The sequence below is a fragment of the Thrips palmi genome, unplaced genomic scaffold (assembly GCF_012932325.1).
Source record: "Thrips palmi isolate BJ-2018 unplaced genomic scaffold, TpBJ-2018v1 HiC_scaffold_4, whole genome shotgun sequence".
In the NCBI taxonomy this organism is placed as follows: domain Eukaryota; kingdom Metazoa; phylum Arthropoda; class Insecta; order Thysanoptera; family Thripidae; genus Thrips; species Thrips palmi.
In genome coordinates this window covers 8,459,648-8,487,405 of record NW_023144631.1, presented here as the reverse complement: position 1 = coordinate 8,487,405, position 27,758 = coordinate 8,459,648, and the positions used below count along the sequence as shown (strand labels likewise).

Below are 27,758 nucleotides of genomic sequence, written 5' to 3'. Positions count from 1 at the left end.
TGTTTTCATCGTCTGCTACCTAACCTACAAAAGCGAGGAGTCAACCTCGTACATTGTGCAATTTTTTTTTGTTTTGGGGGAATGACAAACTGTGACAGGCGAAGCCCATGCTCCCTCAAAATTCTACTTTTTGAAACATGCGCTGTCATTGCAACAAAATTTACATTTTGTGAAGAAAATTGAGGGTGCTGTAATTGAGAGGACAACCATCACAAACATTTTTAATCGATATTGAGGATGTTCTCAATCCAATGTCCGCGAACACGCATTCTCGGGTAAGTTCATAGGATAAGTTACGAGAATGGGGACGCGTTTTAATGATATCATCGTCAGAAAAGCTACAAAGTATCGAAATAAGACGCATAGTGGAGTCGACTGTATTTTTGGCAGACAGTTGTACGCTCTTACAAAGGTCACACGAGGGTTCAACATGGGCCAATAAAATTTCAGATCAAGCACAAAACGTCCCATCACCTCAAGACAGACTTTAAGACAATTTGGGGTCCGAACACTTCAAAAATCAGCTGATTGTTATGAGAAACTAACCTGACAACTTTTCACAGCACTCCTGGTAAGGGGTAGATCCACAAATTGTTTGAGCTTAACACTCGATGCTTTTCTTCGCACTTGAGCATTTTGGCCAATCTGACACAATTTTTCCACCCGAGCACACAACCGCACAGAACCTAAGCACGCCATAGTCCAAACTGATATGGTGAGCTGCACTCCGGACCGAGCATTGCACGTCTGCTGCTACGAGTCCGGCATTTGGAAGAGAAAATCACCGCCTTGTGAGATTCCTGAAGGTGCGTCGTCTGCTAGGATAACAAGCAGGCTGCCACAACACACCATCCAAACGAGAAAAGTAACTACGGCCAGGGTGTTCTTCGTGTCATCCATATGACAAATTTCGAACCTGCAGACCGAACCCCTACCACTCAAACACATTTCTCAATTTTTTTTGGCGTCTGCAATGCTTTTAGTCCTTTCGATCACGCGTGGTCCTTCTTTCATTTTCGCTATTTTGGCCGTCAAATTGGTATTCTGAATCAAGATGAAGAAGAAAAAGAGCTCGTAGCAACAAACATGTCTGCTGCCATCATGCACCGTATTTCTAATGCTCTGTCTAAATTTGAAAACTCTGTCGGTGCTTTATTAGCCCGACTATTCCCTCCAGGTAAATTTAAATCGAGTAATTTGTGTGCTTCATGGCATGTACTCGTTTTGTCTTTATCGTTTGGCGCAACCATTCCATTGTATAGGTTATAGAGGTCCACAGTTTCCATCTCATTATTTGTGTCTTTCATACACTCATTTTATTAAAATCAAGCAATTTATATTAAATTATTTTCTTTATTTTTTCCAGCTGGACCAGAATTTGCATTGGCAGGGTTGGATACACGAGCTTGTCATCCACCAACAAGATTTCTACCAAGTGCTAAACAAATTTGGGAAGATGCTATACTTGCTGCTGTTCCAAGAAACAGACGTACTATTGAAAAACGATTAAAAAGGCGCTTCGGCCACCCTGATTATGTATGGAAGATGATGTTCTTGAAGAAAAACTTACAGACCTGTATGCAGTGTGGCAGCTTCCATGAACCCGGTCTTCTGTGTCGTAAGTTTGCCCTTTTTATTTTGTTTGAATAGGTGTCCGGGCTATCTGTTAGCTATTTAAATAAAGTTCACCATGTTTATTTATGTCTTTCAGCCAATTGCTATCACAAAGTCATTCAAGAAACAAAAGAAATTAGAGACAAAATTCAAGAGACTTTGAAGCTGGAACCTGTTGAAAAGGATGTAATTGTTTTGTATGAGAATGATCAAGTGGCTTCAGAATTTTGTGACGTATGTATTGTGATATGATATTTGTTAAATTCATAAATGTGGATTGCATTATCTTCTAATGCATGTATCTTCTCCAGGGCAAGCGAATTGTTGAAATGGAGAAGCCAAGACCAGAATGGTTCACTAGCAACCTCATGGAACCAAGTACGCAAGGGCCCAATGAAGATGTGAAGGAAGTTAAACCTAAGGATCTGGCTTGACAAAATCAGCCACACCTTATGATAGTGGTAGTTACCCTTGGTTATAATCAACTAAGGCCTCTTCATATTACAATTAGGCAAAAAAATGTTTTGTCATTTGTATATTTTCTATAGTAATTAATAAATTGTTCACCAAAAATTCTTAACCATTCATCATTTAAAAAATGAGAAACCACGATCTCTTTAAACAACTGGTTCCCCCTAGAGTCTCTCTAGAGTCACTCTAGGTCTCTAGTTCCCCCTAGCCAGAAATCTTGAATGCATTGGAAATTAAGAAGAAAAGTGTAACATGAACTTCAAATATATTTTTCTTTTCAAGTCACAGATAATCAGTGAAAATTTGATTAAATTTTAGGGAAACAGAGTTATAACTGATAAAACAGAAATAATCTCTAGATAGTAATAGGTATACAACTATAAAATGGAAAGGAAAATAATCGACTTGGTGCCTTAAAGGAGAAAATAATTCTCAAAATATGCACCTTATTGAACACACAGCAATTATTAGACAACAATGATAAAAAGTAAATATATATCTGGTCAAACGTGTAAATAAATTACTGGTACAGTGTCAATGTACAATCACAGTTATATTCTACAACCTAAAATGAAATTTAACTAAATGTAAACAAAAGCTTGACCCTGTTGCACTAATTCCGAGCAACAAAACCCTTCCTCAATTTTCTGTTTAAAAACAACATGTATCAAATATAAGGATGCAACAGCAATACAATGTGGGTAAATTTTGACAACAATTTAAAAAAAGACAAGTCTCATAAAGATACTGTAGTGTCAAAGACCTCTAACAATGAGTGCCAGTACTGGATGGCAATGAATATGGTATTAGCCTAGATAAATTAAGAAACTCGTGAGCACCTTGCTCCAATGTTGTCTTTAGTTAACATTGAAGGGGAAACCTTGTAAATGCAGATTTGCATTGTCTACATTCTAAACTGGAATCTAACACATAATGCAAATGTAGCAAAAAGGATTCATTAGACAAGAAGGAAACTATTTTTCTCTTCCTCATCTTCAAAATGATTGACAACATGACGATGGAAATCTCCAAACGAAACAGAGCTTGGATAGAATCTTCCACAGATGGGGCACACCCGTGCATTTTGAGCAGGGTGGGAATGGTCACTGTTGGTAGAGTTTTCTGGAACTCGTTGGAGCTGCTCCTTGATTTCTTCATCTGCAGAGTCCCCAAGAGACTCTGGCTCAGCAATGTTTGCACTTTCAAATCGTGTAGTTGTTGCAGTGCTCATTCTTGAGGCCTCTTCCGATGCTTTGCTGGTTGCTGTTTTGGCCCTTTCTGTACATGCCTGGCATTTTAAGCCTCCTGTAAATTTGTCAAAAGTTTATGAGGTTGAGATTAATTAGAACAACAAATAGTCACTGTCAGATGACTAAGCTAAATTCAATCAATCAAAAAATTGCAAGAGGGTAACACATACCGTCTCTAAACTTTAAAAGATTTGTGACTGCTACTCGCATGTTTTCTTGTTGCATCAGAAGGTCTTGCTTTATTGACAACAATGAGTCACGCAATTGCTGAACTTCAGGGACAAACAAGGGGTCCATCAAATCAGCATCCTCTCCAGCAGAGCCATTAGTGCTTGTCATGGAGAAACCAAGATGGTCAGCACTGAAGGTAGGTGAGAGGCCTCCTTCACGAAGCTCTGTCATCTGAATTAAACAAAATTCAATTATTGCTCTTTAAATCTTATTATGAATGGTTAAAAAATGAAGCTTGGGAAAATCTCCAGAAAAATTAGGTAACAAGCAAAGGGCATTGATGGCATTACCTGAGCACATTGATCTTCCAACTCAGATTTTTCCTGTAAAAAACTGTTGATAAGCTTCAGTGATATTTCTTCCAAACTATCTGTCCTGGAATCTGCAGACAGAAAGACATAGTAATGGTGGTCACTTACTGAAAAAGTTTAATTTCAAATTGGAAGCAATTAAAGTAACATACCTGAGGCAGTCATGGCTGAAGAGAGCACTTCTTTATTCTTAGGGAACTGAGAAAGGACAGCACTATTCCTGAGAATATCACGTGAAGATGAGGCCATCATACTACCACCAAGTTGCGATTGGCTCAAATTTGTTGAAGCAGAATGACGATTTAAAGAATCAGAAATTTTTGTTAACTGACTGCCAAGCGATTGATTCAATTTTGCTGACTGTGAAAGCCTTGTCCACAGTTGCTTATTTTCACTTGTCACCATAAAAACATGTTGCGCTAACTGTTGCTTCTGACGTTCTAGTTCTGCTATTTTGTCTCGCATGGCTTCTGGTTCGTCACCTGCTCTTGAGCCCACAACAACTTCATCTTTCCGCCTCTGAAGGCGAAGCTTTGAGTTTTCATCTTCAACCTTTGCCAAGCGTTGTTGCAATCTTTGACATCGCTCCTTCATAGTTTGAAAAGCAACTTCCAGAGCATAGCGAGATCCAATAATGTCTTGATTGGAAAGGTTGGGCATGACTTGTGACTCTGACTCAGCCATGGTTTCTGAATCAAAGCGAGAAGGACGTCTCTTAGGGCATTTCTCGAAGCCCGCGAGGCCCGAGGGAGACTCAAGACAATGAATCAGTTAATTGGCAATTATTAACCTCTCCTCTCTACTCGTCTTGCACTCATAAAGCCAAACTGCCATGGCCCATAAGGCGACTGTGTCACCGCGCAGGTCTAGGTCTAAACAGTCACCTCGCTTCGTTTGATTACAATGCAGGGGCGCACACTGTTTGCCACACACGACGAAAGATTAACTCAAGATAGAAAGCCCCAATATCTGTCCGTACTAACATTCGTGACGGATCAACAACAACAACAACGCACCCAACAACTTGACGGATCGATACTCGAAAGAAAAAACAGCTGTTTCCGAAACTCGAGCTATCGATATGTTGCTTCTAACGAAGGCCGCTAGGAGGCGCTGAGAGTTGCCACTTCCCCCTCGATTTTCTTGATCTTTGAGAGAGCAAATAGGTTTTTGTCTCGATGTAAGCCTTACCATTTCCATAAAAGAACGGTAAAATGAATTTGGTTTGAGAAAAACCAGCCTCCGAAGCCCGCCACCGGCAAGAACGGACTTCTTTTATACTGGGTGTCCTGCTCCTGTTTTGATTTTAGCGCACTTGAGGGAACAAGTGACATCGGGCATGTATCCGGTCTTCTGTTGTGTTTACTGCTTGACATGAATGGATAGGTTATGAATTCGATCAACGACTAAAAACATAGTTCGTTATTCTTCCAAATCTAGATTGGAATCCATAATGTCTGACTCTCCGGGCACTCCTGTTGAAACGCCAGAAAATGTGGATACTGCAGAGGCCCCAGCAGAGAGTATTCCACCAGAACCGAGCAGTCCAGCAAGCGTAGCAGACAGACCAAATGAAACCAACAAACACAAAAGTGCGTTTTCTCAATCATTTTCCTCATGGATCCGTTATATTCTGCCACTCTTGCAAAAGTGATCCCTTTTGGATTGAAATGTTTGTAATTTCTGGATGTTCTTTTACAGTTGACATTCTTCTGAAAGCCACAGGTAATGCTCCAATAATGAAACAGAAAAAGTGGACTGTCGAAAAAGACAAGAAAATTGGATCAATTATAGAGTTTATTAAAAAATATTTGAAGCTGGAGCCTTCAGAGAGCCTTGTGAGTAGTGCTTTACATTTAAATTATTTACTGCAGAGTATTTTACAACACCAATTAATTATCTTTTGTATCCCTTTACAGTTTTTGTATGTTAATCAAGCTTTCGCCCCAGCACCTGATCAGATAGTACGAAATTTATATGACTGCTATGGCTCTGATGGAAAATTAGTTCTGCATTATTGCAAAAGTCAAGCTTGGGGCTGAAGTGAGGTTGGTCCTGAAGAAGCCCTCCCTGTGATATCTGTAAAGCCACATTTCAAGAGCACTTTGAAAGATTTTTTTTTTTTTAACAGAATTTGACACTTTAAGAAATTAATAATTAGATTTGAAAACATTGAACTATTATATTGTGTTTACAGTAAAGTCGGGTCTTATTTTAAGCTGTTAAATGCCGCATTATTTTCTTACAAACTCAAAAATGTCTGAGAAGTCCTTGTATCCGAAGCTTTGATTCATAATTGTCTACTTGTCATAATTTAATCTTAATGATTGTCAAGTATGCATTGATAGGCGATCGTTATATAATGATCAGAAAATGTTACCAAGAAGTTATTCAAAGTTGATTTGTTGAACACAATCAGTTAAATATAGCTTCAAAAGTTCATTTAACAGCAGTATTTTCCATAGATTTTCTCAATTCCTAATCTTCCCATTCCAGCATGTTAATCCATTCTTCAGGAATTGGGGCCTGTGGGTTCCCCCAGAAGTTTTCAGGTAAATTAAGAATTGGTTCTAGTTCAGATTGTTTAGGTAGAAGTATACCAGTCAGCATCATAGGGCCACTGCTACAAGTGAAATCAATCTCTTGTGCAGTATCATCGTTCTCCAAAGTCTTCATTGTTAATGAAGTTGCAGCTTTTGATTTAATGAGACCTACTATGTACTGATATTCTTCTTGTTTGGCGGGATCTATTTCTTCTGTCTGCGGCTCACACACTGGTTTGGAACTTGTGGAATCCTTGCGGTTGTCTGTCATTGATGGAAAACTGGCGCTTATCTTGTTTTCCTCACTCGAAACAGTATTGCTGAGAACAGCTTCAGAGAAAATCTCAGTTTGAGGAATTTCTGTGCATCTATCAGTGACAGTCTCCTCATGAAGGTTCTCTTCTGTTTCTTCAACAATGACAACACCAAGCTGTCCTTCAGTGTCAGTTCTCTTATCATATAAAGGAGTTATACAGCTACGCCAAACATTTTTTGCTGAATCATGGTTAACTTCAACATCATTACTTGTGCCTACAGAGTTTTCTTCACTTTGCTTAAGATAATCTCCAGCTTTCTTTGAATCAGTTTTCTGTTTCTCACATTTCTGTTTTTTCTCTTTAACAGATTTTTTCGGTATGTTTTCATTTTTTAAATTCTGACTAGTGATTGGATGTACGCCTGTCTTCTTTTCTTGAGGACTAACTTTTGACTCAAGTGTTGGGTCAATTGACAGGGATTGAAAAGGAAGCTCAACATTGGTGTTGTGACATGATGTGGTGCAATCAGTATCATCATTGCTCTGGCTGGAAAAAAATATCATTTGTATAAAGTGCAATCGGAAATGCTGAAAAATTCATTGAATATTTTAAAGTTTTTGTTTACCTCTGAACTTCAGCAATTACTCGTAACTGATGTAAAAGCTTGTCAGCTACCTGTCGAGCTTCCTGTTTTCTGATGTGGGCCTGCTTGAGAGGGTTAAAAAAAAAAATTCGGACTTCACAGACCCATAGAAATATGCCAAAAATATTTTCGAATGGAAAAGAACTTACCTTGCTAGTGTGTCTAGTGTATCTTCTGTTACTTGGCTCGGATTGCTCCATGTTGCCAATGATGACTAGCACCTCCTGCCGCAGACTTTCCACTTCCTGGGCCGTAGGGAGAGCTTCTTTGCCTCCAATGATGTCGTGCATTCGGAATCGCAGGTCGCGTAGCCGTGTATACGTTGCAATCATTTCAGCCCTGCCCTGCGCACATCGAAACGTTTCACGTTGAACCAGTGTGGGAAGCGTTGTCCCTAGAAGGGGCATTCCCCAGACTCACCGCCGTGCTGCTGGCTGACGTCGGCGGCCCGAATGTCTTGCGAACCTTGCGCCGCGGCGGCGAGGACGGGCTGCAGCTGAAGACTTTCTGGTTGGCGGGGCTGGCGCGCTGCTGAGAGTCTGGGCCTGCGACACAGTGGGACCGTAATACAACACAGCAGGCTCCAACGCTAGTGAAGGTACACGGCACAGCCAACGTACCAAAGCTGCCACTCCTGGTGGGCGCGCCGAGGCCGGATCGCTTCCGCTTGGCGCCCCCGACGCAGCCCTGGAGCGCCTGCCCGGCCTGCTGCACGGTGGCGATGCCGGTGCTCTTGGCGTCGTTGGGCCCCGCGCCTCGCAGTGCCCGCGGCCGACCACGCCTCCGCTGCCGGCGCGCCGCGTTGTACGTGGGGCTCCTGGACTGCGAGGAAGGCGGCGGCGCAGTGGGTCGCGGGAGGCATGCCTGCTTGCCGTTGGCGACCAGGTTGACGCTCATGCAGCTCAGCGAGGCCACGATCTCCTCCATCTTGAGCTGCTCCTCCCGGGGGAGCGGCCACTGCGGGGCGGGCGGCAGCGCGAGGTCGTCGTCGAAGGACGGCACGGACGGCACCGGCCGCCCCTCCGAAGAGCCGGAGGAGCCCACCTGCTGCAGGGCCTGCAGGGCGTGCTTCAGGGCGGGCGGCATGCCCGGCCTGCCCACCGCCACGGCGCCGTCCTGGCTGGAGCTGCCCAGTTCCATGGAGTTCCCCGAGTGCTTCGGAGCCTCCATCATGTCCATGGCCACCCCTTCGGCTTGCGTTTGGGACCAGTCCAGGTCTTGCGAGTCCAGTCTAGTCGTGTCCAGGGCGGGGGTCGCACCCGCGTGGCCCGTGCCGGCCGGGGCTTCCCCCGTCGGCTCTGTGCGCCACGGGTCCGGCGCGGCCTCCTGCTGGCCCAGCAGGCCGCGGTCGTGAAGGTCATTGCCGTTCAGGGCCTCGGCCGGTAAGACCTGTCGGTTGAGAAACGCTGTCGGCATCAACTAGTTGACAGAAACCAGTCCCTCCACGACTCCGGAAACATACCTGAGTCTGTGGCCAGTGGAAGTCCTGGGTGAGGAAGCGCAGGGTGTCAGGGTCGGCCTGCAGGCCGGGCACGCGGAAAACGCGCATCTCCTGCGTCACCGGGTCGGGCATCTCGACGTACAGGTCGTACGGCGAGACCGGCGCCACTGCAACAGGACGGCCATGGCAGGTAGGGCGGGGAGGTGCAAACGCAAACTAAAGGGGAAGCGGCCCAGCGGGGCAAGCGGGGCACAGGGCCCAGCCTTACCGCCGTCCAGCCCTTGGTCCCGGTCCAGCCCCCGGCCCTCGACGAACTGGCTGCAGGCCTGGCCCCACTGCAAGTCGTGCGTGAACATGCCCTGGCTGCCGTGCTGGCCGTGCTGGGCGTGCTGGGCCTGCGCGCCGTCGGCCTGCGGTGCCGAGGCGGGGGCGTCGGGGCTGTCAGGGTTCCTGGACGGGGGGACCTGCTGCGACGCTCTGTTGTTGCCGTCTCGGTTGCCGTACTCGGCCGGAGAGAAGAAGGTCTCCTCCGTGTCCGGCAGGTCCGGCAACGGGCCCCCGTCCGGCCTCAGGGCGCTCTCGGCCAGCTGGAAGAAGGTCTGATCCGAGTCCGGGTCCTGGAACGAGGGACGCGGGCCCAGCGCGCCCAGCGCCACGGGGCCGTACCGATTGTAGTTGCGCTCGTAGAAGTCATCGTCCTCGTCGTTTTCGCTGAGACTGTCGGGGAAGCGCGACTCGCCGGGATCCTGGAACACGAAACACGTAAGGGGCAGACGTCACCAGTCACGACCCATCCCCCATCGCTGCCATGCTGATTTCGAAACAAATTTTGGCGAGTTACCTTGTCTGTGTCAGGACAGTAAAAGGTTTCATCGGAATCGTCTGAGTTGTCCGGGCACTGGGCCATGGCGTCGGGTTAACCTATGGCTCCACTCAACTGAAAACCGTGACACGTAAGTCAAACTTGGAAGGTTGTTCTGTTCACACAGTTGTGATCCGTTGCCCGAATAAGTCCTGATGAGAGGAGTTGATTCGAATTTCACTTCCGTTCTTGATTTAAAAGAAATAATCACAGTCGGACACAGATCACCTTGCCTCCGGTTTACGTTAAGGATCGAAGTTTGCATCGTCAGCTGCAACATTTGAACTCCAACGCTTGCAGGATGTGCATGCTGACCACAACACCAGCACACACACTCCGCTGTTGCTTTCTGCTTAGCTTGGCAGTGAAACCATTTTTTAAAAATGTGTTCAAAATTTATATCATTCCATTTTAGTTTTAAAGCCAGCAACAACTTCTGAATTTACTGAAAGGAACTGAGCACTGATTTAGACGAATGTCGGCAGTTGGCAGTAGCGGAAAACAGTGAGGGGAAGGGTGGGGAGGGAGGCGAGGGAGAGGGAGGGGGGAGGGGGGTCAGAGACGCAGACAAGGAAAACTAACACAACATCAACAGGTGGCAGCCGACTACCTCTCTTGTTTCGTGCAAAAACAATTAGTAATTTTAGGAGGACTATGTGGTCCTCAGACGCGTGTTCTTACCTGACCTGTGTTGTGAGCCAAACGTGATTATATATTCAAGAACTCAACCATTTAACATGATGTCAGCTCGCAAACCCATCGCCGTCCTGTTTGTGGGATTTGCTATTGGATTTATTCTTGGCATAATCATACTGAGTCCTAGCGAGGATCCTTTACCATCATCATCACACGCAAAACGTCAGTCCACCTGTAATCATCCACCTGAGAAGAAGGGCCTGGTGGAGGGGAACTATAAATCCTGGCTGGCTAACCAAGGAGCTGTTCGAAATTCCTTAGACATCGATGACTTTTTGTATGGAAAAGGGAGAAAACAAGCCATCTTAGAAGCAGAAATGCTGAAAAATAAGGTTCACATCACATGTGTTGTATTTGTCGAGCGGGAAAAGAATGCAATAGCTGCATCTCATACTTGGTTGAAGCATTGTAACGATTATGAACTTTACCATGCTAAGAGACCCCAGGATCTCCGTTTGAAAGAATTTTCAGCAGAGCTTAAAGTTCAAATCATAGAAGTTGCAAGTTCATGGGACTTTTTATGCAAGATAATACTTAATTTGTGGAAATCTAAAGGAACCCAGCTGCAATGGTTGTTATTCGTGTCAGATGATATGTTTGTCGTTCCTGAAAACTTAAGAAGAATGGTGGCACATGTTGATTCAGACGATCCCTATTACTTAGGGCATGCTCAAACATTGTGGGGTCAACCATTCAACGTAGCTTTAGCGGGGTACGTTTTGAGTAAAGGTACTGTCAGACTTCTTGCTGGAAACTTTTCATCACTTGAGACCTGCTCATCCGGTGGCAAATACTGGAAAAAAGAAGATTACTACCTGGGTACTAAAAAAATTCAAGTTTGTATTTTATTTGAGTTTTTTTCTATATTGTATTAAAATTACATTGTTTTGTTTTTTTAATTTTGTTTTTTCAGGAAGAAATTTAGAAGCATTATGTGTCCTTCCAAGTGATACACGTGATGAATCTGGTAAAGGACGATTTCATGGTTACAACCTGAACCAACTTCTTTTTTCAAACAAGCTGGCACTCATTGCCTCATACTGGAAAAACAGCATTTACCCTTCAACTGAGGTACTGTAACTGCATGGTCTTCATTCATGTTCTCACAGCATGCAGAGTCAATTAATATCCATGCAAATAAATTTCCAGGGAAAAGAATGTTGCAGTGACTTATCAGTTACCTTTCAAGGAATTGAAGCTGATAAGATGTATATGTATGACTACATTGTTAACCATTTGCATGTCTTCACACAAGGACAACATGGCAATCGCCCAGCACCAACTCCTTATCCTCCTGAGCAGGTGTGTATCTTACCTTCCAAGAAATAAATTTGACTGGTTCGTAGATGCTACTGGCAAGCTAACAGATCTTTCTTATTCTGTCCCATGTTAGGTTTGGCAAGACTTTATGAGAAGCAGAGGATATACATCAATGGAAAATGTTTCTTCAAAGCAGTATATCGAAGCATGGAAGGCAAAAATAAATGAAGATCTGATTAAAGTTGGTTTGAAAAACAAGAAGAATGTGTGGAGAGGTTTGGATTTGAAGGATGGAGGTGGCCATGGAGAGGCTATTCCTTTACCATTTGGAGTGGATACTCTCCTAGATACAGAGTAGTCCTCACAACTAGTCATAATCCTCATCTGTTTGATATTAATGTGTTGTGTTTTTTTTTGTTTGCAGTTGCAATGTATAAGATTTTTGTTCGTCTTTGAGTAGATCTCCTTGTGATATGTCACATATCTTGCTGTGATAAATATAACTTGCATATTGCACATATATGGGCATCTTTATGGGCAACTAATTACTTACCGTGTATTACACATCCGTCCTTTTCCGTCCATAAGAGACTACTGTGTATTTTCTATGAATTGTATCCTAAAGTGTCTTGCATTTAGTTACTTTTACAGCCCAACGCTTCCCATAAGTTTTCCTTTTTATTAGGAGGAGAAAGTAGAATCTCAATATTATGTTGAGTGTCTGTCATGTCTCATTCCTTTCTATTGAGAGGCTTTTTTTGTCCATGATTTTGCATCTCATATTTTAACAAGCACTTCTTGATAAGCAATCATTTTATGAATTTATGTCTTCCAGTATTATGTCCTTGAATATGTAGGGTTGATTCAAAGTTAAGGTGAACTACTGTTGTTGTTATTATTATACTTTATTATTAACATAAGTGTATAGGGATGTACAATATGACATGTTTTTATAAAACTGTTCCTTAGCGCACAAGGGTTTGTTTTCAGTGAGTGGCACCTTAACTATTGGGTCGATGAACACAGTTGTTTTTGGTTAATAAGTAAATTCACTGACTTGACTGGGCCGTTCATTTGTTTCGGTATACCTATTCCGCTAATTTTAATTAACCACTTGTCATTTGTGCTGCATGATAATTTTGTCCACTAAAGTTATATTATTATGTGACTTCCAAAGATTTAAACATAGTTTTTGGAAAGATGTAAAAGTTGATATACAGTGCAAGAAATCTTGAGAGTGCATTTATTCATGTATGTGTAACAATCACTATTTACAGCACCACTCAGCTTTTCTTTTGTCATAGAGGCTCAGCCTTTCATGACTTGTATTTAACTAGGTAACTTGTAACAACAATTTGAGAATAATTTAAACATGCAAATGAGAAAATTACCTTCAAAATTGAAAAAATTATCAAAGCCTGTATTACTAAAACATCACACACCAACTTCACATATTCCATTGTATTATTCTATTTTGGAGTAGATTTCACATGTTATGCTTGTCTGCACTTCTGTTTACATGTGTCAGTGTTTTGGAAAAAAAAAACAGAAATAAATATTTATTGAATTTCTAATAATTGTCAAGGTTTGGTATCCTTTTTATGTCCTATATAATTAAAACAATACCAACAACAAACGAACAAACACACTTTACAAAAGTTATAAAACACTAGTTGTTCCCCGCACCGTCAATGTAATGTTAAAATTGTGGCTTTGGAAACTATGCACTCCATTTAAGAAGTAAATTTTCACTTAAATATTGATGCATTAGGTTCCTAAACCAAAAAGCTCAATTTTTCTTGGTGCATAATTGAAGTGAGGTTTTCAGATTTATTATTTACCTAATATTTAACAACTATGCAGATAATAAAGAAAAGTTAAAAAAGTTCTCTTCTGATTACTATCTCTGCAAGTGTCTGACAATGACGTGCTTGGATCATAGGAATTATTTATAACTGTCATTAAAATGTCGCAACTTTGACATTGTGAATCTCGGTCAAAAGGGGAACCATTGGTAACATTAGGACCAATATCCACAAGTAGTTTGAAAGTAAGTAAACCCTACACCGGAACAAATTGTGCTAGCAAATAAAATCACAAAACCTATTTTACATTTGGGTTGATCAGTCCATATAAGTTTCAGCAATCAAAACAATGTATGTATGAATTATAACACAGTCTTAAGCTTCTGGCGGTTTTGTTCAAATAAACTAAATTAACTTATGGAGAGAGATCATACATTTGTAAAGAGGGAGAAAACAGAGAACGTTTTAAACACTGAGAGAACATGAGCAACTTTCACAGCATGACTAGAGAATTGCAAAAATGTGCAGTGCAATAAAGCCGTGGAAAACCACCAACACATTTATATTATTATGAATAAATTTTCAAAACTCAACCGATAAATCTGCAGACTACAGTAACAATGGTACTTCCAGTTCCCGTTTCTCCAATCCCTTTCGGTCACTGTGTGGTCCTAGGGGGATGCTCACCGGCCCGGCCGCAATGGCTGTGCCGTGTGCCGTGCTCATGAGCACGCCGATCAATGACTCGGCCGCATGACCACGGCCTGCATGGCCTTGTTCCTTGCTCCCCCGCGATGGCGACTCGGCGACGACACGCTGTCGTCCTACTCCGCCGCGATGACGCGCGTAGGCCTGGGCGACGTCCTGGGCGACGTCCTGGGCGACGTCCTGGCGGCCCCACTATTGCTGTTACTCGGAACGCGCTGGCCCGGCGAAGCCCTTCAGGAAGGGCGAGATGATGTCCAGCGGCAGCGGGAAGATGATGGTCGAATTCTTCTCGGCCGAGATCGTGTTGAGCGTCTGGAGGTAGCGCAGCTGGAACGGGACGGAACACGAGCAGGGTCAGGAGTCGGTCGGGGCCAGCCTGCGGTGCCTGCGGTGCCTGCGGCCGCTAGCGCCTGCCAACGGAGGGATAGGCCACCCGCTGCGCTCGGCGCCGTGGCGGGCTGGCCTACCCTGCCCATCACAGGCGCTACAGGCCGGGCCACGCCACTTGAACTTGAGAGGCAAGACCGGGGGCGCAGGGAAGGGGCTGTAACAGGGGCATGGGAGGGAGGGACACTTGTCCAACACAAAAGCGAAAGAGCGGTGCGTACCTGCAGAGCAGACGGGCTCTCCGAGATGATGTCCGAGGCCTCCTTGAGGGCCCTGGAGGCCTTCATCTCCCCCTCGGCGGCGATGACCTTGGCGCGGGCCTCCCTGGCGGCCTCGGCCTCGGCCGCCATGGCGCGCTGCAGCTGCACCGGCAGCCGGACGTCCTTACTGCGACGTCACCAACAAGGCTCTCAGCGCGGACGCCGCGGACGCACCAGTGTACTAGTCTCATTGTGCCCAGTGCAGCCCAGTGCTCCCACCCCCCAAAGCTAAGCTAGCTCCACGGGGCCGCAGCCCCCTACTGGCCGCGGCCCCCCGACCCCACGATCTGGGAGCATCACTGTCAAAAAAGCAAAATGGAAGCGACTGCAATTCGGTTGCGCGCCGGACTTACATTTCGACTCGTTCCACCTTGACGCCCCAGGGGTCGGTGGCCTCGTCCAGGCTGGACTGCATGTTGTGGGAGATAGCCTCCCGCTCAGACAGGATCTCGGACAGGTTGCGCGTACCCAGCACGTTGCGGAGGGTGGTGGCCGCCAACAGGCGGGTGGAGTGGCTGCGTACCAACAGGCATTTTTACCTCGGGGCCCGGGACGGCGGCCACGCGGCCTCGCGGCGCGACACGACCGAACCGTTTCCGCCTTCGCCTTCGCCTCGACTCGGTGACTCAGCGTGTCGGCGGCGGGGAGGGCCGGGGCCACGGCTGGGACCACGACCACGCCGGCCCCTCTCCCCCGGGCGGACTTCCATTCGCCATCCGCCCCTAACCAGCAAACTTTGCAATAAATTGGTCGGTCACGAGGAACGGGAAAGAGAAGTAATATGAATGAATAATGGAAAACTCGGGTTTGCAAAAGTGGAGGCGAATGCGACTGAAACGGTAAGGCCGGCAAGGCCCCGAGACGCCGCGTCTAATCAAGGTTTTACACGATCAGGAAAACGGAGTCCTGGCGGTCCTGGCCCGGCTTGGCTCCCCAGCGCTCCGGCGCTGCAGGGACGTCCCTTATTGGTTCCCGGCCAATTTGGCCGAGCCAAAGCGCGGGGCTCCAGCGCTCACAGTCAGGGCCAGAACTGAGTTTTTCTGAACGCACTAAAAATATCAAGAATGAAGAAAGAGAAAACGAAGTGATTGAAAGTCTACGTGGGTATGTACATGGACGGCTAGGGGTGTCATACAAGCGGAGCAAGAAAATGACCCCCTCAGCGCTCTACTTCCAGGATGCTCCCAGAATACTTCCAGGATACTTCCAGGACACCTCCCGAGGGACGGAACGCCTCCTGATGCACAGCCACAGTCCACCAGCGAGGTGGAGGGGGAGCGGGAAGGGGGCGCCGCAGTCTGAGACAGTCTGAGGCCGAGTGAGGCGGTGAGTGGCAGGGAGGGGCGGAACTAGGCGGAACTTGCTGGCAGTGCGTAGCCTGCGTAGCGCGTACAACTCTGTGCCACACACTCTGTGACTCACGGTCCTGGGCCAAGCCCCTCGGGGCACGGGCGTACCCGCGCCGTGCAGGCACTCACGTAGCGTTCTCATCCGGTAAAGTGTGTGCGACAGAATTGTACGCGATCGAAGCAAAACCCCGCCCGCGAAGGCGCCGCGCAGGCAGCCTTCCACTTTTTGAGCGGCATTGCCCGGCCCTCCTGCCGGGACCGAGGGACCGTCCATAAACTGGCTGTAAAAAATGCTTTTTGTGTTTTCTCGCACTCGGCGAGGCGTTTGGTCCCGTCCAACCGAAGAGAGTTTATTTTTTTTCTTTTTCGTTTCTTAGTTTACGGACGCCCCCGTCGTGGCTGTCCGGGCAGTCCGGCCAGGCATCTTGCCCTGCCAGCCCGTCCCTTCCGCTCGCCTGCCGCGGACGTTGCGCGGACGCTGCGCCCCCGGCCGCCCCTGCAGGGCCTGGCCTGGCCTGGCTGCCTGTTGTGGCGTAACAGGTTGGGCTGCCCGCGGTCCACACCGTCACACCGTCCACACTCCACGCGCCCTTTTCCAGGCCACTTGTTTTTGACCCCCGCCGAGAAGGGAAAGGCGCGTGGCGCGGAGGCCCCTTGTGGTGCTTGCCGCGCGGACCCTGCAGCATCCCGCCGCCGCGCCACGCAGTGTCACGCAGTGTCACGCAGTGTCACGCAGTGTGGGCGCAGTCCGGCCGACAGGCAGGCAGACCCGGGCGCCGTCTGTCGGCGGGACTGCGGAGCACAGCGAAGCATTGGGATGCCGCGAGGTTCGCGCTTCGCGCTTCGCGGTGTTGCTGGCCGCCCTGAGGGACTCCCTGAGAGACTCCCTATCAAGGAGTCCCTGAGGGAGTTCCCGAGGGACTCGGAAGGACTCCCTCCCTGTGGCGGTTGATCCATGGAGGCCTCCTAGAGAAAGATAGTGTGAGTTCCGACATATGTACAAGAGTTCCTTTTCAAAACGCATGCCAAATACGTGATAACAAAGATGCCAGGCAGCCGCTGGGGTTGGTGGTCATGCGTGCGGCAAAGCGTCTACGAGTCTACGGAGAATGAAGAAAAACAAGAAAACGTGCAAGAGTGGAAGTCCGAGATAGTGGAGAGTCGAATCCTGTGGGAAAGGTTTCATGCTGAAAAGGTTTACAGTGCGACTACAGAAGAGAAGTCATGGCAGGGCTGACCAAGGAATCCGTCGAATGCGTGCATTCTGTCAACAACCGACTTGATACAACTACAGGTTCTCGTATTTCCGTTCGGAAAGTTTAAGGGAAAGCCCTCTTTATGCAATGCCCAATGGCACACCTCGGATTTAAACAAGCATACGTTGGTCCTTTGCAATTTATTTTGTCATGTTGGTGTTTAGGATTTTCATACGAAACGATTTATAACGCCCGAATGCCAAAGAAGCGACGCTAAAACAGAATGTCGGAAAGCCAAAGCAGATTTTGCAGGCCCCGCAAGGGAAACTCGAGTCGACGGTGATTTGTCCGTTTCCTTGCGACTTAGGGGCTTTTTTACTTGAGCTGCAGCCACGAAAGGAAGGCACATGCTGCGACAGTGTTGGCAAGAAGGTATACGTTGTCTCGTGGGGAGGTTGACGAGGTTCGTCAAGGTTTTGAGTACATGCGAGCGAGTCATTTCCAGAATGAACGCGTCTGCCGCCCATTTTCGCTACATTGTGCGTTTCAAATGTAAAATCAAACAAGCTTCCCGTCCGTTCAATAGTGTATCCTTGTACACAGTCATTTTAAAAATCATTTTTAAAAAATTGCCCTTGAGACGAAAAATTTGGGTCACGCACGCACTCATTCACTCACTCATACACACTTAGAGAGAAACAACATACGCACACGCCTTTGGGGCAATTACAGCGAGCGCGTTGTAAGTTTACCTGTAGTTGCTGACTCTAACGACGGCATTCAGAGGTTCCTTGATGTAATAATAGATTACCGCATCCACACTGACAGTGACGGAGTCCTTGGTAAGCACCTGCCACACAGCACGGAGCTTCACTACAAACACAGCAAGAGGAAGACGCCTACGCCGCTACTCGACTCTCTGGCTCTCCTGGTCCTTTGGCCCAGCCCAGCCCGCGGCCGCGCGGGGCTGCCGCACAACACAGGTAGGTATATCACATGGATCACAAGCACGCCCCAACACGAGCCACTCGGGGAAGAGGAGGCTACACTGCCGCAACTTTGGTTTTTCAGAGTGGCGGCAGGAATGGTGGGGCAAAGGGGTAGGGGAGGGGAGGGTCCAATAAGAACTCAACAAATCGCCAGCAAACAGGCCGGAGCATGCGGGAGTTCGAGTTTACTCGAAGAAATCCCCGAGACTAGAGTACAGTGAAACACTGGTAAAACTAAAGCGTAGCAAAGTGAATTAGTTTACCTTACAGGTACTCAAAATATTTCGTAAGGTTTTAAGCGTGCATAAAGTTAGACTACCATTTCCCCATGCATAGGGGTATCTGAGCGGATGAGCGTGTTACGCTCGATTCCAAAAAGGTAAGACGCTGAGAACAGAGGGTAATACTAAGCTTCAGTTTTACCAGTGCAGGCGGTTTCTTTCCAAAGGGACAACAGGGGTGTTTACAAAATGAACAACGTCAAAGACGCGGAGAATGTCGGACGGGACGGAGCCATGGCTTTAGGTTCGGCCCGTTCGGCGCGGTCGCTGTCCTAAAAGACGGCCGAGGAGTCCAGGCGGCCCAGGCCGAGGCCCAGGCCCATGCTGCAGTGCCGTGCTTATAACCTACCATAGAAAGGCAATTCAAATACGGCGGGAAAACGAAAGAGTTTGGCAGGCCACAGGCGCCACAGGCGCCACAGGGTACCTGTAGTCATGCACGTTGTTGGTCGCTAGGATGGGGCAGTCCACTCGGTAGAAAACCACGGCATCCACGTGCACCGTCACAGAGTCTCGCGACAAAACCTGTTTCACAAGTCGGAGGCTCACTTCCACTTTTTTTTTTCAAATATCCCAGCCCGTTGTTAAATGTCAAGGCGGGCAGTGGATGAGACGCGTCGGAAGAGAGACCGCGACATGGCGAGAACAAAGTAAAATGGACGTTTTGTCTCCGTTCGGTTTGGCCAGTTTGGCGGTGTAGTTACCTCTTGCGGCGGCACATCGAAGCTCACGGTGCGCAGGTCCACCTTGCAGTACGTGTCGATGCAGGGCAGCACGAAGAACACGCCGGGCCCGCGCGCGCCGCCCGACCTCAGGCGGCCCAGCCTGAAGATGACGGCGCGCTCAAACTCCTGCACCACCTACAGAAAAAAAGTGATTGAAAAAAAAAGGTTGGTACTGCTTTGCGTTTCCCTTTGATGTGTGTTCAAAGGCAAGGCTGAAGCTGGGCTATGAACCACACGACGCGGAACATTATTTTAATTTGATAGAGGGCCCCTGGAGACCAGCTCTGCAGTCCAGTGACCTCCCTGGAATCACACCGCTACCGCGCACGTCACCGACGGCAGAGAAAAATCTTGAAGCAATCCATTAGCATAGGTACAGCCAGAACTTGATACTCAGAACCGGGATGTTTTCGTTTTCACCATTCCGAGGACCAAGCGGCTACCGTGGTATCCAAGCAGATACTGTATGGCCAGGCGGAGGAAAAGATGTTAACTGAAAGGATGCAAGATCTACCTTGAAGGTGAACAGCAGGGAGAAAGGCAGCGTGATGACCAGCAGCACCAGGGAGGCGACCGTGGCCACCACCTCGATGATGCCGGAGTTGCCGTCGTCGCCTGGAACAAACAACAACACGTGTGTGAGGAACAAAAACAACAACAACAAAGGAGCCGCCTCCACCACCTGCCCATCATTTATTTCGCTTTATTACTCTGGCCTCTCTCTTTAGCCCGCGATCCGGCAAAATTGAGGGCGACGGCCCAACAGTCGATTACCGGGCCGACCGAGCAGGCAGCCACCGGCCGGCCAGCCCAGCCGGCCAGCCCCAGCAGGCAGCCCGCGGGCTTTGTTTCGCGCTGAATGAGAGGCCGGCCTGAGAGGGAAAGCCTGGAACGGCCAGAAACACGCCTGGAACGGCCTGAAAAGGCCTGGAACTGACTGAAACGGCCTGGAACACGCCTGGCACAGCCTGGAACGGCCTGGAACACGCCTGGCACAGCCTGGAACGGCCTGGAACACGCCTGGAACGGGCGTTTCGTGACCACAAAGGGCGCTGCACCGTGCTGTAGCTGACGGGCTGGGGCCAGCGAAGGGCTGCATGCCCGAGGCGGTGCTGCGCGGTGCTGCGCGGTGCTGCGCTGCCCGCCCTGGTGGAGGGCTTCGTCGCCGTGTCGCTGCCGAGGCCGGCGCTCCGCTCAGGCCGCCTTGCCCGCCGCGCACCGCTTCAAGACAAACTTATCTCGCGTCGCTCTGTAAATCAATTAGGCCTCTCCGCCCCCTCTCCTCCTTCCTCGCTGCTGCGGCCTGGCTGGCTGCGACGCCAGTTTTGTGTTATGTTCGCCGCTCTGCCGCCGCTCTGCCGCCGCACCCGGGAGTCCTGGCGAGGCGAGTCCAGAGCCCTGGCGTCGTCACCCGCACCACAGCGCGCGTGCGGACGCCACGGTTGTCGCTCTGTCCTCTGTCTCTATCGCACTCATGGGCCTGAAAGGTGGGAGCGAGACGCACGCGACGTGGGCGCTGTTCGGGACCGTCCTGCTGCACTCGAGTGTGCACTCAGGCCCGGCCAGAGTGCTCGCTTGCCGCTCTGGGAATCAGTTACTGCTTCCGCTACGCTGGCAGCGCGGCTCGCAGCGCGGCTCGCAGCCCGACGTTCATAGTGCTCCCCGTCCGCAGCACCGCAGCTCCGCAGCGAGCACGTCCAGTCGTCCACTCGCCGTTAACGTCGCGGCCGGGCCGCTTTCTTTCTTCTTTATTCTTTATTCAATTGGCCACTCCACTGGTGGGTTGGGCTGCCGCCCCGCTGCCGCGCTGACTGGTAGTCAGTGACTAGCCTGGCCAGCCCAGCCGTCCGGCCGTCCTTCGCACACGCAATCTGTCTGCTCGCATGAATGGTGTGTTGACATGTGGGTCGCCGTACGACGGCCTCCTCTCTCTCTTTTTAAACCCTCCATCCCCGCCCCCTGTTTCAGGGGGATATTTTTACGCTCAGCGGGGCGTGCGCGGCGCGCGGCGCGCGGCCTGGCGGAATTGACAATGTTGGTCACGTCCCACTTTTTGGGCCTGCCTGGCTGGCTGGCTGGCTGCCTGGCTGGCTGCCTGGCTGGCTGGCTGGCTGCCTGGCTGCCTCTGCTTGCGGTTTCGCCGCCTCGCCCCAGAGATATGCAGGGAGGGCCGCAGTCGGTCCAGAGAGTCCGGGGTCATTCTGACTCTCTCGCACTCACGCGGCGGGCTGGCGTTCCGGAGGGGTGCGACAGAGACAGACCGCCATGGCTCTCCTGCAGGAGAGCGTCACCGTCGCCATTTCCCCGCAACGGACCCCGTCTTTTAATTTCTGGCCGACATCTCACGAAGACTGCAATTTAAAATTAATGGAGACCTCCACTTAAAAAGCCAAAAAAAAAAAAAAAAAAAAAAAGAGAGAGACGGGGGAAAGCGTTGAGCTTCTCCTCCCTATGTTACGGCTCCACCGCTCTCCCTCAATTTGGACTGGGTCCCCATGCCCAAACATCCCCTCCCCGGGCGAAAGGGCCGAGGGAGGAGTGAGGGGGCGGGCAGGGCGGGAAACCCGGCCGCCAGCACTCTAAAACATGAAATGAGTATCGTCGTGGATCCGAGCAGTGCGAGGCAATGCGAGCAATCCCGGCCGCGGCCCCGCGCACGCAGGTGTACACTGCATGCCCCGGCCAGCGCCAACTCGGCCGACAGCGAGGTTTAAGGGGGCTGCCGCGAGCGCCCCGCCCAGGGATTACTGCCGGACGCCCCGGGCCCCAGCGCTGGCCTGACGCGCTGCCTGCTCATGGACAGACACAAGGAGGCGGAGCTACTGCCCGTGGGAACCAAGGCTGTAAATAAGTAGTGCGTTTGTCGTTATTTGCACGGTGAAAAACGAGAAAAAAAGGGTAAAAAAAACGACAAATCTACGACCGGTTTTACGATAAAATAACGACAAAAAAGCCGGCATTTGGGTTGTCGTTTGAACGCGTGTGAATTTGTCGTTTTTTTATACCTTGAAGTGGTCCTTTTCCATTTAAAAAACGACAAAACGACGGTGACCCAAAAGGGCCCAGCGAGCGAAAGGAAGAGCACCTGCTGAGAGTTGAACCGAGGCTCTTGGACACTGATGTGTCTCTGGAAAAAGTGTTGTACCTCCAAGCCACTCGGCCAAAGCGACTTGAGGATGTCGGGGGGCATCGACGCGAACTGCTACGGCTCGCGCTTCCCGCAGCGAATGAGCTTTTCACTGAGACTGGGTCAGTTAAAACTTTGGGCCCAAAATCGTGCTAGAGTGGTCACTTTTCTTCTGCTGGATTGAGTTTTAACGCCAACTGATTCAAATCCCATTTAGCTTGAAGTGCAGACTCTGACAGATTCGCTGCGAGAACATGCTTAGGCGGGAAGCGCGAGCCGTAGCAGTTCGCGTCGATGCTCCCCGACATCCACAAGTCGCTTTGGCCGAGTGGCTTGGAGCTGCACAGCATTTTCCCAGAGACGCATCAGTGTGCAGAGCCTCGGTTCAACTCTCAGCAGGGGCTCTTCTCTTTTCGCTCGCTGGCCTTTGGATCACCGTCGTTTTGTGTTTTTTTAAAAGGTAAAACGGACCACTTCAAGGTATAAAAAAACGACAAATTCACACGCGTTCAAACGACAACCAAGTGCACTGGTGTAAATCAACTCAGAAATTTTCTGATAAACGGTGGATTTTCTGATAACTTGACAAAAAAACATCAGATTTCGAGTATTTTCTGATAACATCTATGATTTATCAGAAAGAGGTCATCAGAAATGTTTTTTTTCTGATACTTCCATAGGTTATCAGAATAGAGACATCAGAAAAAGAGGCCTTTCTGATAAGTCGATCTGATTTCTGATAACTGCTAGTTATCAGAAATATAATCGTCAGAAATGTTTCTGATGTCTGATGTTCAAAAAAAAGAGATCCCTTAAAAAAGAAAGTTTAATTATTTCAATTTCAAATTTTGGGGAGGTCTTGTTTTTCAAGATTGGCTAGGCCAGTTTTTATCTCAATGAGATCGGATCACATTTACTGTCTTTTTGAGAGTTGATGGCGAGCTAGCTCAATTTGGACTGCAGATTTGGATCGGACTCGGTTTCGACCCCCTGAAGACGTTTTCCCCGTTTCCGAGTCTCATGTAGATCAAAAAATATATTTACAAAAGAAAATGATTATTCTGATATATTTCTTTATGAGTCCAGCCGATGTTATCAGAACTAAAGTCATCAGAAAATTGAGGCATCAGAAACACAAACTCAGAAATGTCTGTGAAAATCGTGTTGGGGCTGATTTAGCAGCCACACGTCTGATCGAGGCGGCACTTGCTCCCAAACTTATCTCGCGTCGCTCTGTAAATCAATTAGGCCTCTCCGCCCCCTCTCCTCTTCCTCGCTGCTGCGGCCTGGCTGGCTGCGACGCCAGTTTTGTGTTATGTTCGCCGCTCTGCCGCCGCTCTGCCGCCGCACCCGGGAGTCCTGGCGAGGCGAGTCCAGAGCCCTGGCGTCGTCACCCGCACCACAGCGCGCGTGCGGACGCCACGGTTGTCGCTCTGTCCTCTGTCTCTATCGCACTCATGGGCCTGAAAGGTGGGAGCGAGACGCACGCGACGTGGGCGCTGTTCGGGACCGTCCTGCTGCACTCGAGTGTGCACTCAGGCCCGGCCAGAGTGCTCGCTTGCCGCTCTGGGAATCAGTTACTGCTTCCGCTACGCTGGCAGCGCGGCTCGCAGCCCGACGTTCATAGTGCTCCCCGTCCGCAGCACCGCAGCTCCGCAGCGAGCACGTCCAGTCGTCCACTCGCCGTTAACGTCGCGGCCGGGCCGCTTTCTTTATTCTTTATTCAATTGGCCACTCCACTGGTGGGTTGGGCTGCCGCCCCGCTGCCGCGCTGACTGGTAGTCAGTGACTACCGCCAGCCCAGCCGTGGCCGTCCTGCCGCACGCCCGCATGAGGGGCCGGTCCGGCCTCCTCTCCCCACCCACGCCCAATCTGTCTCCCCCCCTGCGCAGGGGAATTTTTGGGTGTGTTGACGTGTGGGGCTCCGGCTCGCTGGCGCCCGCTGCGCCCGCTCCCCTTCTTTTTCGTCTTTTTAAAACACCCTCCATCCCAAAACGCCCAAACTTTTCAGTGGATTTTTTCCTCCTCGCCCATCTGTAGATTCACGCGATCACTCCCTTAGATTGATATGTAGCTCTCTCAATGACAACTATGTAAAATTCACATGCGTTAGTAAGATTTCTTCGGGGGCGCCCGACTAGATCTTTTGAAGTTTGGCCCCCCGATATGCAGGGAGGGCCGCAGTCGGTCCAGAGAGTCCGGGGTCGTTCTGACTCTCTCGCACTCACGCGGCGGGCTGGCGTTCCGGAGGGGTGCGACAGAGACAGACCGCCAGGAGAGCGTCACCGTCGCCATTTCCCCGCAACGGACCCCGTCTTTTAATTTCTGGCCGACATCTCACGAAGACTGCAATTTAAAATTAATGGAGACCTCCACTTAAAAAGCCCAAAAAAAAAAAAAAAAAAAAAAAAGAGAGAGAAGACGAGGGAAAGCGTTGAGCTTTTCCTCCCTATGTTACGGCTCCACCGCTCTCCCTCAATTTGGACTGAGTCCCCAATGCCCAAAACATCGCCCTCTCCGGCGAAAAGGGCCGATGGGAGGAGTGAGGGGGCGGGGTAGGGCGGGGCACCGCGGCCGCCAGCACTCTCAATACATGAAATGAGTATCGTCGTGGATCCGAGCAGTGCGAGGCAATGCGAGCAATGCCGGGCCGCGGCGCCGCGCACGCAGGTGTACACTGTATGCACGCCGGCCAGCGCCAACTCGGCCGACAGCGAGGGTTTAAGGGGGCTGCCGCGAGCGCCCCGCCCAGGGATTACTGCCGGACGCGCCGGCCCAGCGCTGGCCTGGACGCGCTGCCTGCTCATGGACAGACACAATGGAGGCGGAGCTACTGGCCAGGGCCGCGCTCGACTCAAACGCGTGGCGCGGTCGGCAGTGGCGCTGCAGCCGCTCTTGACTGGCAACAGCCGAGCGGCCGGGCGATTCCGAACCGAAGGGTCGTGCCGCGCCGCGAGTGCGACAGAAACAGAGCGATGAAACCACCCTTCGGGTCACTTCGGTCTGCATCCGTCCTGCGGCCGCGCCGGTATCAAGCGCCAAAGCCGCGCCAAAGCGTAGCCCAGCTACGCCCAGCGGACCGGACCGGGCAGCCCGCACTCGTTAGCCCACCGCAATCGATGTGCCCGCAGCCGGGCCGAGCCGGGCAGACAGACGGACCGACCAGAGCCAACGAAAATGTATCGGGCAGCCGCAACAATGACTCGTGAACCGGCGTTCCGGACCAACGGAAAGCGTCGGTCACTACACTAACTAAGCCCTGCCCTGCGCTGGTCCGCTCGGTGTGGTCTTGAAACGGCCGACAGGCGGGACAGGCGGGACGGGCAGCCGACGGGCGGCCGCCACAGTGGAGGGGGCTAAGGACTGGTTTGTACCTCTGGGCCTCTGGGCCCGGGCCTCTGGGCCTCCGGGGGCGGCCCCGTTCCGTTTCCACCCTGCCAGTATCAGCCTCTCTCCCTTCCTGCCGTGCCGCCGCGCCCGCCGCGCTATGCTGTCGAGTGATATTGTCAGAGCGGCACTTCCCCCTCCCCACGCCCCTTTGCCGAAACCGCCGGGACGCACCGGGGCTGTTTCACGTGAGAGCATCAAGTCCGCCTCTAGCAGCAGCAGCAGTCGGAGCAGCCCGAGCAACGCCCCGCGACGTGCCTGCCTGCCTGCCTGCCTGCCTGCCTGCCTGCCTGCCTGCCTGCCCCTGCCTGCCTGCCTGCCTGCCTGCCTGCCTGCCTGCCTGCCTGCCTGCCTGCCTGCCTGCCGCCTGCCTGCCTGCCCGCCTGCCTGCCTGCCTGCCTGCCTGCCTGCCTGCCTGCCTGCCTGCCTGCCTGCCTGCCTGCCTGCCTGCCTGCCTGCCTGCCTGCCTGCCTGCCCGCCTGCCTGCCTGCCTGCCTGCCTGCCGCCTGCCTGCCTGCCTGCCTGCCTGCCTGCCTGCCTGCCTGCCTGCCTGCCTGCCTGCCTGCCCGCCTGCCTGCCTGCCTGCCCGCCTGCCTGCCTGCCTGCCTGCCTGCCTGCCGCTGCCTGCCTGCCTGCCCGCCTGCCTGCCCGCCTGCCTGCCTGCCTGCCGCCGCCTGCCTGCCTGCCTGCCTGCCTGCCCTGCCTGCCTGCCTGCCTGCCCGCCTGCCCGCCTGCCTGCCGCCTGCCTGCCGCCGCCTGCCGCCGCCTGCCTGCCTGCCCCTGCCTGCCTGCCTGCCTGCCCTGCCTGCCTGCCTGCCTGGCCTGCCTGCCTGCCTGCCTGCCTGCCCCTGCCTGCCTGCCTGCCCGCCTGCCTGCCGTCTACCTGATTCGGCTCCCTAGTTCTGCGGCGCGCGCATCACTTTCAATTTGGTGGGAGTTGTCTTTGTCGTCATTGATATCGCACATCTCGCCGCGGGCGGGGGCGGGGCCGGGGGCGGGGCCGGGGGCGGCGCGGCCGTGTGTGCCCCCCCCCCCCGGCGGCTCATTAATCATAGACGCTTGTCAGCCTCGCTGATTGTGCTCGGCGTAGGAACCGCGATTGTTTTCACCGCCTGCTCCGCGCGAAAGGAGCGACGCGGCGACGCGGCCCGAGAGCAGTCGTGCGTTCCTCCTGTCGGCGACGTGCGCGAGTGCGGAGTGGAAGTAGCTGCCCTGCAACGATTGGCGTCCGGGGCGAGTCGCCGAGCTGGAACGCTGGAGCGGCGGATGACGCGCTGCTGCGAGGCGTGCGATGCGAGGCGTGCGAGGCCAGCCAGGCGACCCGCGTGACGCCGTAGCGAAGCAGCGAAGCTCCTAACTTATATTAGCGCGCAGACATGTGTCCGGACCATCTGGGCCCCGCGGCCGACGGGCTTGATGGGTGGGCGGTTGGCTCGCCTGAGTTCCGGCCTCGGTTCCGGCGGTGCCTGTCGTGGATGCATCTACGTACCGTCACGCTGCAACAGCACTTCCAAATTGGTTAAAACTATGTTTAAAACAAAAAACATTTGTATTTGCCGGCAGAACGGGAAGGTACCGCATCTGGCATTCTCCGTGCCGTTGCCGTTCGCGTCGCGCTCCCTTTCCCTTTACTCGCCCTGACGGGTCGCGAGGCGGCCAGCGTCTGCATCTGCCTGGCGGTGCTGGCGGCCCGGGCTGAGTACTGACCTCAAATATTCATCCCCCAGGACGATGGAGTCGGGCGGGTCGGGTCTCGCGGCTCGCGCTCGCAGCGCGTCGTCGAGAGGCGCGTCTTTGGCCTCCGCAGCGTCCGCAGCGTCCGCAGCAACAGGGAGCAAAGGAGACTCCCCCGGCCCTTCCCTTCGGCTTTAGTGCCTCAGCCGGCCATTTTCAATTCAAAAGCGCCTTCAAAAGCCTCACCTTCCTCGCGGCTCGCGCGCGGCCCGCGGGCGATGCCATGATGGC

At 51.0% G+C, this 27,758-nt stretch overlaps 7 protein-coding genes across 9 annotated transcripts in view; 3 read left to right on the top strand and 4 right to left on the bottom strand.

Moving 5' to 3' along the window:
* The window catches only part of LOC117649124 (decaprenyl-diphosphate synthase subunit 1), a 29,912-nt gene extending 29,124 nt beyond the window's left edge, over positions 1–788 (bottom strand). The window contains exon 1 of the mRNA XM_034391582.1: positions 547–788. Within this exon, the coding sequence (XP_034247473.1) occupies positions 547–699 (153 nt within the window). The 5' untranslated portion in view covers positions 700–788. The remainder of the gene's footprint in view (positions 1–546) is intronic.
* A 228-nt stretch (positions 789–1,016) lies between these two features.
* Positions 1,017–2,189, top strand: LOC117649126 (39S ribosomal protein L32, mitochondrial). The gene is made up of 4 exons (XM_034391584.1): positions 1,017–1,177; positions 1,367–1,618; positions 1,712–1,848; positions 1,926–2,189. The coding sequence occupies exons 1-4, from the start codon at positions 1,087–1,089 to the stop codon at positions 2,046–2,048; spliced, it is 603 nt and encodes a 200-aa protein (XP_034247475.1). The 5' UTR covers positions 1,017–1,086; the 3' UTR covers positions 2,049–2,189.
* A 144-nt stretch (positions 2,190–2,333) lies between these two features.
* Positions 2,334–4,561, bottom strand: LOC117649125 (protein spindle-F). Its single transcript, XM_034391583.1, has 4 exons — positions 4,030–4,561; positions 3,857–3,948; positions 3,506–3,737; positions 2,334–3,390 (listed from the first exon to the last, which is right to left on the bottom strand). The coding sequence occupies exons 1-4, from the start codon at positions 4,559–4,561 to the stop codon at positions 3,044–3,046; spliced, it is 1,203 nt and encodes a 400-aa protein (XP_034247474.1). The 3' UTR covers positions 2,334–3,043.
* Positions 4,562–5,185: 624 nt separating this feature from the next.
* Positions 5,186–6,324, top strand: LOC117649127 (autophagy protein 12-like). The gene is made up of 3 exons (XM_034391586.1): positions 5,186–5,469; positions 5,579–5,715; positions 5,797–6,324. The coding sequence occupies exons 1-3, from the start codon at positions 5,331–5,333 to the stop codon at positions 5,917–5,919; spliced, it is 399 nt and encodes a 132-aa protein (XP_034247477.1). The 5' UTR covers positions 5,186–5,330; the 3' UTR covers positions 5,920–6,324.
* A 4-nt stretch (positions 6,325–6,328) lies between these two features.
* Positions 6,329–10,040, bottom strand: LOC117649587. Its single transcript, XM_034392477.1, has 9 exons — positions 9,603–10,040; positions 9,428–9,507; positions 8,783–8,928; positions 8,422–8,709; positions 7,941–8,376; positions 7,741–7,865; positions 7,502–7,664; positions 7,303–7,414; positions 6,329–7,223 (listed from the first exon to the last, which is right to left on the bottom strand). Exons 1-9 carry the CDS (start codon positions 9,632–9,634, stop codon positions 6,356–6,358), a joined length of 2,250 nt encoding a protein of 749 aa, XP_034248368.1. The 5' UTR covers positions 9,635–10,040; the 3' UTR covers positions 6,329–6,355.
* A 141-nt stretch (positions 10,041–10,181) lies between these two features.
* On the top strand, positions 10,182–12,640 carry LOC117649252 (glycoprotein-N-acetylgalactosamine 3-beta-galactosyltransferase 1-like). The gene is made up of 4 exons (XM_034391840.1): positions 10,182–11,138; positions 11,233–11,390; positions 11,469–11,621; positions 11,713–12,640. The coding sequence occupies exons 1-4, from the start codon at positions 10,361–10,363 to the stop codon at positions 11,935–11,937; spliced, it is 1,314 nt and encodes a 437-aa protein (XP_034247731.1). The 5' UTR covers positions 10,182–10,360; the 3' UTR covers positions 11,938–12,640.
* LOC117649254 (band 7 protein AGAP004871-like) overlaps positions 12,516–27,758 on the bottom strand; it is a 31,707-nt gene continuing 16,464 nt past the window's right edge. For 2 of the 3 annotated variants that reach the window (XM_034391843.1, XM_034391845.1), the window contains 6 exons: positions 19,794–19,894; positions 19,259–19,414; positions 18,982–19,079; positions 15,093–15,254; positions 14,701–14,866; positions 12,516–14,419 (listed from right to left, as the gene is read on the bottom strand). In XM_034391843.1, coding sequence (XP_034247734.1) covers positions 14,294–14,419; positions 14,701–14,866; positions 15,093–15,254; positions 18,982–19,079; positions 19,259–19,414; positions 19,794–19,894 — 809 coding nt within the window. In that variant the 3' untranslated portion in view covers positions 12,516–14,293. Of the gene's footprint in view, positions 14,420–14,700; positions 14,867–15,092; positions 15,255–18,036; positions 18,135–18,981; positions 19,080–19,258; positions 19,415–19,793; positions 19,895–27,758 lie in introns of all 3 variants that reach the window. The other variant, XM_034391844.1, reaches the window with a different exon arrangement.

Excerpts from the sequence above, each read along its gene's own strand:
- LOC117649126 (XM_034391584.1), top strand. The coding sequence starts at position 1,087 with ATGTCTGCTGCCATCATGCACCGTATTTCTAATGCTCTGTCTAAATTT. Across the intron at positions 1,178-1,366 it reads AGCCCGACTATTCCCTCCAG|CTGGACCAGAATTTGCATTG; the intron begins GTAAATTTAAAT and ends TATTTTTTCCAG. Across the intron at positions 1,619-1,711 it reads TGAACCCGGTCTTCTGTGTC|CCAATTGCTATCACAAAGTC; the intron begins GTAAGTTTGCCC and ends TATGTCTTTCAG.
- LOC117649587 (XM_034392477.1), bottom strand. The coding sequence starts at position 9,634 with ATGAAACCTTTTACTGTCCTGACACAGACAAG. Across the intron at positions 8,377-8,421 it reads GCCAGGACGGCGCCGTGGCG|GCCCTGCAGCAGGTGGGCTC; the intron begins GTGGGCAGGCCG and ends CACGCCCTGCAG. Across the intron at positions 7,866-7,940 it reads CACCAGGAGTGGCAGCTTTG|GCCCAGACTCTCAGCAGCGC; the intron begins GTACGTTGGCTG and ends ACTGTGTCGCAG.
- LOC117649252 (XM_034391840.1), top strand. The coding sequence starts at position 10,361 with ATGATGTCAGCTCGCAAACCCATCGCCGTCCTGTTTGTGGGATTTGCT. Across the intron at positions 11,391-11,468 it reads GCATTTACCCTTCAACTGAG|GGAAAAGAATGTTGCAGTGA; the intron begins GTACTGTAACTG and ends ATAAATTTCCAG. Across the intron at positions 11,622-11,712 it reads CTCCTTATCCTCCTGAGCAG|GTTTGGCAAGACTTTATGAG; the intron begins GTGTGTATCTTA and ends GTCCCATGTTAG.
- LOC117649125 (XM_034391583.1), bottom strand. The coding sequence starts at position 4,561 with ATGGCTGAGTCAGAGTCACAAGTCATGCCCAACCTTTCCAATCAAGAC. Across the intron at positions 3,949-4,029 it reads TTCAGCCATGACTGCCTCAG|ATTCCAGGACAGATAGTTTG; the intron begins GTATGTTACTTT and ends TTCTGTCTGCAG. Across the intron at positions 3,391-3,505 it reads TCTTTTAAAGTTTAGAGACG|GAGGCTTAAAATGCCAGGCA; the intron begins GTATGTGTTACC and ends ACAAATTTACAG.
- LOC117649127 (XM_034391586.1), top strand. The coding sequence starts at position 5,331 with ATGTCTGACTCTCCGGGCACTCCTGTTGAAACGCCAGAAAATGTGGAT. Across the intron at positions 5,470-5,578 it reads TGAAACCAACAAACACAAAA|TTGACATTCTTCTGAAAGCC; the intron begins GTGCGTTTTCTC and ends GTTCTTTTACAG. Across the intron at positions 5,716-5,796 it reads TGGAGCCTTCAGAGAGCCTT|TTTTTGTATGTTAATCAAGC; the intron begins GTGAGTAGTGCT and ends ATCCCTTTACAG.